At 30.9% G+C, this 9,452-nt stretch overlaps 1 protein-coding gene across 1 annotated transcript; it reads left to right on the top strand.

Annotated features, from left to right (window-relative positions):
• The first annotated feature begins 206 nt into the window (after nucleotides 1-206).
• LOC106616002 (uncharacterized) lies at nucleotides 207-7,725 on the top strand. Its single transcript, XM_014232445.3, has 3 exons — nucleotides 207-1,064; nucleotides 3,761-4,348; nucleotides 5,710-7,725. Exons 2-3 carry the CDS (start codon nucleotides 3,782-3,784, stop codon nucleotides 6,244-6,246), a joined length of 1,104 nt encoding a protein of 367 aa, XP_014087920.1. The 5' UTR covers nucleotides 207-1,064; nucleotides 3,761-3,781; the 3' UTR covers nucleotides 6,247-7,725.
• Nucleotides 7,726-9,452: the final 1,727 nt, after the last annotated feature.

Here is a 9,452-nt window from a genome sequence, read left to right as displayed (position 1 = left end):
GTGATTCTTACGTTTTTTTGTGGCCAATACACGCACAAGCTGACAAATAAATGTATATTTTATATGTATATGTATGTCTCACCATGGCATTTATCTGCTCATCGCCGTCCTCTTGTTGCATGCGGAAAATGCCGATGAGTAATTGCAAAGTGCGCGCGTTTTTCTTCGTTCTTTTGGCCGCCAGTTGGCTGGAATGCAGACGGACAGACATACAGCATTGCTCTTTAACCACACGCACCTACACACAATATTTTCACACATACATACATTAATTTATACTTATATCCGCAAACAACCATAAACACCTACCCATTTGCTACGATTTGCTGTGATTGTTCTTGTTTAACGGTTGTTGTTTTTGTTTTGGCAATTTAAAATTTGACTCAATTGAAGTTAATTTCTAACTCATTGCTCGTAACTCTTATTCATAATTGTGAGGGAGACTCAAGCCGGCCCGTAAGTAAGCGCAGTAAACGTATCGCGCTGACTAACGCGTTGCTTATTGGCGTGTGTGTGTGTAACTGTGTGTAAACGCTACATGCCGGCGTTAACAAGCTCATAAGAGAGTCGGCATTCAAATGTTTTTAGTTAGTTCATATAAAGACTGCGAAACGCAAGCAACGTTATTATTAAGTATTAAATCGACAAATGAGCAACACGCAGCTCGGAGCAAAACAATAATAATAATATAATAAATAATAAAATAATTGAAACGAACGAAAAAAGTATTAAGTAAAAAAATTTTATTAAATTATTAATACGTTATTAAAAGTCGATTGAAAAGCGCTGTGAAAATATAATTATAAATATTATTAAGCTCGTTGTTAATTTATTTATTGTAAAGCACGTGATTTAACAAAATTCATAGCCAAGAATACGAAATTTGGCTGTGTACAAAGCACGTGTGTATTCGAAAAAAAAATTTGGTTTTAATATATCAAAAACTTAACTCACAAGTGCAACAAATCAGCTGCCAGTCAGCAGCACAAGTGAGAAAGAGAAGCAGCAAATTGGCTTCCAGTGCAAAAGCAGCAACTAACAGTATTTTTTATAAGAGGCAAAAGGTAAGAATAAAGAAAAAAGTTAATAAAAATTGTGAAAGGCAAAACAAAGCAATTTTGTTTTAATATAAAAAATTTATTTAATATAAAAAGCTATGATATGCATTGTTTAAAATAATAAATAGGAGTATAAAAATAGTTAATATGAAATAAAATATATGAATAGATGGAAATATAATAAGAATTATACAATATAATATAATAAGAAAAACAAAATGCAACAGATTTAATTTAGAAATTAGTATTTTAATTTAATAAATAAAGTAAATGTTCAATATAATAAATAAAAATGCAAAAATATTTAATATGAAATAAAATCAAAAGAATTAATGAAAAAAATTTAAACATGAATTAAATAATATAAAAAATATTTATAATATGCAAACATTAGCCATGGTGCTGTTACTTCAGACTAGTTGAAAGGCATTTGAAAGGATTTTTTTTAAGGCAGAGTTGCATTTATTAATTGTACTAGTATTTATTTAAATTCCAAAACTATTTTATATATTTAAAATTATAAAAAAATCGTATATTAATAATTTTAATTTTTTTTTTGTAAATATTTTTATTAAAATACAATTTTTATGAAAACTAAATATAAAATATTTTGAAATTAATATGAAATTTTTTTTTTAAATAATTAATGCTATTCAAATATTAAAATAAAAATGCCTCTAAATTAAAATAAAATATTTAGGAAAAAATATATAAAATGTCATGAAGTAAATATGAAACAATGCCAAAAAAAATAATTAATGGTTTTAATATATTATTTAACATAAAAAGTTTTCAAAATTAAAGTAAAATATTTATAAAAATTTTTTTAAACCTTTTTTAAAAACTAGTAGCCTCAAGAATTTTTGCCCAAAAAAACACAACATATATATATATATACCTCTCTGATATTATGTCGTCACAGCCACAATACATATGATGATATAGGTCAGCATTTAAACTGTGCCTGCATCATTTAAAAAAAAAAAAGAAATAATTGAAATCAAAAGAAATTAAAAACCAAAACAACAAATATTGAAGAGTAACTTCAAAACAATAACGACCTTTCATACCATTTTAATGACAAAGACATGGTTATTATAAGCTTGGTGGCATACACCTACGAGCGTGTGACAACGCGCGCTCATACGCATACACACATACGCATGCACACCTGTACAGCATACAGGTACGTCATCAACGTGTTTTATAGCCACCTTTTGGCACGCCATCGCAGACACGTCGAACGTTTGGCGCGCATGTGTACCGCAAGCGAAGTTCCAAAATTGTTTTATGCAAAGCTATTTACATATATATAATATATATATATATGTGTTTGAATTTGAAAATGTTGCTGGTGATTATGAGCTGCCGCATTAGACGCAACTTATAATTTGCAGACACTAAACAATCCGGCATGGCTGCACAAAACTACAAATGTATGTGTGTGCGCGTGTGGAATTTCTGCATTTTTCACTGACAGTTGAGCCTCGTGTAACTGTTGCTGCTAAGTGAGTGCTGTTGACTTCGTCCTCGTTTTTGTTATTGTTGCAGCGCATGCGCCACACGTTGTTTTAGGCCTTTGAATGACACTTGTTTATTGCATTTTTGTTGTTGTTGTTGTTGAAAGCGCTGTCTGCCTACCGTTTAGGTTGCAACTACTAGTTTAGTATCGTAATATGTTAATATTGCTGCCTCGCAGGCATTTTGCAATATTAATTAACATATTTGTAGGATTTATTGCCGGCGATAAGTTGTTGCAAATGTCAACTAGGGAGATTTTTTATTTGCTTCTTTTAAGAAGATACATCAGCAACTGGTTTGTATAGTTGAGTTATGTTTTATGGGTTGCGCAAAACATAAACAAATGAGATAAAATATAAAAATATATATATATATATATGTATATGTATATAAAATTAAAGAAATAAAGAATTGAAAAAATTTTAAATATGTAAAAAAAATAATTAAACTAATAATTATAAATAAAAAATAATATATAAAATGATATTAAAAAATAATAAACGAAAACTAAATTTATAGAATTAACTTATATTAAAAAATGTTTACCCTATCTTTTCTTTTACTAATAAAATATTTGCATAACATTGTTTTAGATTATAAAAGTTTTGGTATAAAATTAAAAATAATATGATTTCAACAATTAAAATAATAATTTAATATAATTGATTTTCTAAATACTGAGTAAAATAATTTTTAAATTGACTTAAACTGACTTAAAAAAATTTAACTTAAATTGAAAAATTTTTACTATACACATCTTACTAATAAAAGATTTTCAAAAAAATTTTCTAAAAAATTTTTTATATTATACAAATCAATAATGTTTAAAGAATATTTTATATACCTCTCACGTACAATAATATGTATCTTTAATCGCAAAAATTTAATATAAAATTAATTACTGATGCTGAAAAGAATTAATATAAGAATGAAAATAAAATTTTTCTAAATATATATTGAACTTTAAAATTCCGTTTGAGAATACAAAATATAATAATATTTTAAATCAAAAAAATTCTAAAAAAATTAAGATGATAATAAATATAACATTTTCCAAAATACAGAGTATAATAATAATATTTTTTTGTTACAAAATGTGTTATTGTATTAATATTATTTACTAAACTAATTAATAATTTAATATCGAGAAATTTTCACAAATTATTTTTCATTAATTTCAGCTAATAACAAGCGACAATAAAATGGCTAAAATAAGCGCAATACAAACACAGCAAAGCCAACGAACCAAACAGTTAACAACATTAACAGTATTAATGTTAACAGTGCTAACAGTATTAACACAAATGCCTGCAAACAGTGCAGCGGCCGCCATACAAGCCACTCACCTGTACACCTCAGCCGCATTACCAGCTATAAACGCCGCCGAGGCGCTTAGCAATCAACAAAGCGCCGTCTTTCAACAATTACTCGACAGCACGGCAGGTGCGGCACAACACGGACGACGAAAGCGACTGCGCAAGCGCCAAAACGACGGTATACGCTTGAAAAGCATAGCAAATGTGGCAAACGAGGCTGAGGCGCCACTTGAGTGGATGAATGCATGCGGCTATGAGAGGGTGGAGAATGCGATGGCAAGCATCAGCCATATGATGGACAAGAAAGAAGCAGTGAAAAGGCTTAAGAAGGCGCTGCGTTCGGAAAATACAACAATTAATGCATTACATACGATCAATATCGACGATATGTTCAGCTGGCGGAAGCATAGTAGGAAATATAAATTTCTGCCAACATTGAATCGAACAGCCAAAGTGAGTAGACATGTATATTCTTATGAATTAAATAAGAACACATAATTATTCATGCACAAAAATATGAAAGTATTAGACGTCATACAATTTATTGATTACTGGGAAACTTATGAAGCGCGTTCTGCAAAATTAAAATGATGATATTCTTTTTTTTTTAACAACAACAAGCAATGCAAATAACAGCGAGCGCATATACATATATATATCTGTATTTCGATGCATAAGCATGAATGTATGTTTGCGTGTGATATGAAGCACTTTCGTTGCGCTGCTGACCGATTTTTAATGCATGCGCCGCACTTTCCAATTAAACCAGCCATCCAACCATTCAGCTGATAAAACGAGTGGACGATCGGCCAGCTGTTCGCTTGGCGTTCGTTGAAAGCTTGCGCCAATTGTGACAATCACTTATACTTAATAAGCAAATTATACAAACACATACACACATGCAAACAAACACACAACAGGCTTCCACTAGGTTAGGTTAGCTTCTTTTTTCGTTATTGCGTGACGTAGTGACGTCTTGTATTCGCTCGCTTTGCATGCATACATTATAAACGAACAAGCCGATGACTAATACAAAAGTTTAGTCACTTCGTATCGACTCAAAAGTCTGCGGGTATGCACGACCGCAGACCGCTAGACACTGAAATTTAATAAAAACGTACTTATATACATACATATATATATGTGTGTGTGTCGGCACAACTGATGAAATATATAGCACAGTCTGTTTGTGTGCGCTTTTATCACAGCATATAAGGCGCTCGGTTGTTTTGGGTTTCTTGTGTTTTTGACGCTCGTATGCATAGAGCTTGGTCTGCTTGTCTATCACTTAGCAGCCGCTTTTGTTATGGTTTTTTTTTGCTGTTATTGTTTTTTTAGCGAAATTCTGGTTGTTAGCTTTGAACTATTGTTATTTTTTTATTTCTTCTTTCTTTTCGTACTTTTGTACTCACAAAACTTTTCTTGTCGAAAATTGGAGGCTCGTACGCTTATCACATATCAAATTTCACTCTGGATTTTCCCCTCAAATTAGATTTGCAGTTAGAATGGATTTTCCCAACATTTCGCCAAATTATTATTGCAGGAAGTTGAGTCAGGGCTTACAGGTACAGAGTTAGAAGAATTGAATAAAATTGGTTGTTTTTAGCATAGTTCTGGAATATTTGCTTTTAATGCTTAAGAATTTTTTTTTACGGTACATTTAATTATAGAAAATGCATATCCAGAAAAAGTAAATATGATCATTAGGCAAAAGGCATTGTATATGTATAAGCTTATAAGAGCACACATACTAAAGCGAAACCTACAATCAACTTGCAACTAACCATTACCTTCCGCTTTTTCTTCCATTACAGATCGAACTCCATCACTGGCATCACGCCATGCAGAAATTTGTCGCCTCCTTCGCCGACTTGGGTGTGAAACAATATCGTTGGGATCTGAAAAATCAGCAAGTGATCGGCGCCACCACATACGAACTCAACGCACTGTTGCTCAGCGCGCGGCGTACACTCTGCGAATTGGAATCTGCCATACTCATTGTAAATCCGCAAGCGAAAATACGCACCGTTACGCGCGAAGAAATGCAAAAGAAGTTGAATTTCCATTCGAATGACCAGGCACTCGTAGACCAGAAAGGTGTGGACGCGAAAGATTTGCGTTTCGCCAAACAACGCTACAACAAGTTCGTGCAACATATGTTGCAGATAGTGCGTCGTCAATTTCAGGCGACCAAAAAGAAGGTGGGCAACAGAGCAGCTGCCAAATCGGGCGCCAGCTACAGTGATGAGAGCAGCTACAGTCAATGGTTGGATCTAGCCGACTTGCAGGGTTATGATATTTCTGCGCAGGCGTCGTACGGCATGAGCGACGAGTTGTTAATGACAGCGTGAGCGCGTAGCATAATTGTATTAGTGTAGTAGTAAAAAGAATTTTTCCCAGTATGTGCCATTAATAGTGTAACTAAAAGAAGCTATGCCTGCTGTAGCCTTTATAAAGGCTTTGTGAATGCCTGCCTGGCTGGGCTGTTGTATTATAAATAAGGAGGTCCAATACTTAAACATACCACTAGTTTTAAATAATTTTAAGCGCACAATTCCTAGTGATAGGCTAGAGTTCCTCAAAGTATGCATCACATTATCTATTTATTTATTTATTGCATTCATTTAGGCGTATAAGAGCATTATACATAAAACAAAAAATATTTATGGAAATCATGCCCAGCCCGCATTTAGCAGATAAGTTGTTGTTGTTTATTGTTGTAAAAAAAATTGAAACATTTTGTACACACTTAATTTATAAATTATTATATTATTAGTTAGCTCACCCAACAAATTATAGAATTTTTAACGCAATGATATTATGTATGTATGTATTAAAAGAAATTTTGTGCTTGTGCTAAATAGTTATTGTGCGTTTTTATGCCTACTGTGATTAATTAGCTGCTTAGTATAATAATTATTTATTTTAATAATTATAATATTTATTTATTATTAATAAAAATTATTTATTTTAATAAATAAGTGTACATACATACTTAGTTAGTTGTTAATTTTTTAAAATTTTTAAGGGGCACACCCAGTGTAACAGCCTAAAGAAAGCAGATTTTTGACGATTAACAAAAAACACTAATTCAATTGTTTTAAAATCTTATGAATATATTTTTCATATTCTAAGAGTCTACAGCAAGACTTTTGAAGAAAAAATTATATATCTTTCGATTTCTGACGCCGTTATAAAAGGCCCTCCACCGCTGCACTGATTCCGGCCTTCACTGTAGATGAAACTTGAAAAGATATTGTTCCTACAATGACCTAAAAAAAACTGCCAAAAAAATTCAAAAGTTGCCAAAATGGCTGCATTTAAAAAAAAAGTTGATTTTAACTTGAAATTTTTGTAATTTTTGACCTGCTATAATTGGATTTTTGGTCAGATTAAAAAGCCGTTAGTTCTTTGTATGGAGAACCATTTACAAAGCATGCTCACTAGAAAAAATTCGATAAATTCGAGAGATGCGAGATATTGACTATTGACGGCTACACTTTAAAAGCCTGTTACTCAAAAAATGTTCGAAATATTAATTTAATTAATTTTTATAATATCGACACACAATATATAAAAAATAAAATAATATATATATTTTCGAAATTTCACACTAGGTGTGCCCATTAAAGCATATGAACATTGTACATATGTATGTATATAAATATATTTTTAATGAGAAACCTTAGAAATTATATATATGAAATTGTTATTTATAAAGGCAGTAAACTGTACGAAAGACGCTTTAACTCTTAAGTGTAGAAATTTTGTAATGAACAATCTAGTTATGATCAATAAATTTTAATATTCATAAAATAAACACTTATAAATTCTACTACAAATCAATTAAAATGTGTCACACTTCAACCGATTTATTGATCACATGAGAAGCATATAAACAAGTTGCTCGTGGTAAGTTAACTAATCGCACATGAATGTAAAATGTCAATATTATTGCTTGTAATCACATAAAGTTGGTAAAGACAGTGGCCACAGAGTACTCTAGCGCGATTAAATTCTGTATTAATGAATGAGTGGGCTAAGTAAATATTTGTTTGATAAAGATATATCGATTTGCTTTGTTTCAACTTATTTACTTAGCTATGTGTATGACATTTAAGGGTTAAGAGCATAATTGTCACACGATTAATCGCCTCTATCGCTTACTAGACAAGCAAAATTGAAAAGGTGTTGTGTTTTCTTCTATTAATTATTTTCAAATATTTAAAAAAAAAATCTGCTTTTTGATATTTAAAAGGCGAGAGTTTGAAATGGAAACCGGAATTGGTAGTATTGAAGAACCCTCTCTTCTCACAATATGCTTTTTAATATGACAGATGTCATACTTAAGTTTCAATTTGCCACGTTCATCGCATGGTTAGCGTAGACCTCCTTTTTCCTGAATAAAATAGCTGTGAAAGAAAAGTGTGTTCTAAAATGACATTAAATGAATCAAAGGCCTTGCTGACCGTAAGATTGTTTGATGATAGTCGAAGGGTTGTAAAAATATAATACATAGAACCTTACATAGCAAATTTAATATACATTTCAAATTTAGATTTCAGACTCTCTAATTTACATATAATACAATATTTTTGAACTTGGTTTAACAAATGTGTGCCGACCACCCTACGATGCTCAAACACACACAAATATAAATATATTTTATACTCTGGTGATGTTTCGGGCTAAAACACTTATTGCAGTCATGAACCCACGCGCAGAGCCCGTAAATAATATACGTTATTTGTATGAATATAAATATATCGTAAATTTTCATAGACACACACCTTTCTTGTGTCGCTATAAAAAATGAGTGGTTCATGTCTGCGATAATAGAAACTGTTCGAATAATACAAAGTGATACATTATAATTTATTAATCTAAAAACGAATGAGTTATAAAGTGATAAATAAGAATGTATTAATCAAAATATTATCATCTTATGATTGGTGGTTTGAAAATAATGATGTTGATATAAAAGTCATATTACTGAATAGTAAAAGTTAATGATATGCAACCATTCGAACAAATTTTTAGTACTACACTGCCTTTTCTGACATTTTATAGCACTGAGCGCAGTGTAAATGCAAAAGGATATTTTCGGGTTTTACAGAAAATATTTGGCCTCATATCAGAGAATGTTAATGAATATGAATATAAATTCATTAACATTCTCTGCTCATATGATGGTCAGTAAAATTTACCACTATGTGCTCTACAAAAATGTTAGTCGAAATATGCCCACTTTACCATATACATACATATTTACTTTATAGGATATTCGTTAAAGGATATTATAAACAGCCGCAAGCTTACCGATAATGAATTCAGCTTTAAAAAAAAGCTCACTGAAGTTATTCATATTTGTTTGAACAATAAATGAAATATATGAGCTTTTGACCTTAAAACAGTTAAGTTTAAAGTATGACTTTCTGAAAAAAATAAATATATTAAAACAACTGCAATCAGTTATCAATTTTCGAAGAGACTTTTGAGTGAAAACATTTGTTTTTTTTTTTTGCAATGTGTTAAGAAGTTATAACTTTATAATTTT

The sequence above is a fragment of the Bactrocera oleae genome, chromosome 5 (assembly GCF_042242935.1).
Source record: "Bactrocera oleae isolate idBacOlea1 chromosome 5, idBacOlea1, whole genome shotgun sequence".
Lineage (NCBI taxonomy): Eukaryota > Metazoa > Arthropoda > Insecta > Diptera > Tephritidae > Bactrocera > Bactrocera oleae.
This window is presented reverse-complemented; position numbering and strand designations above follow the sequence as displayed.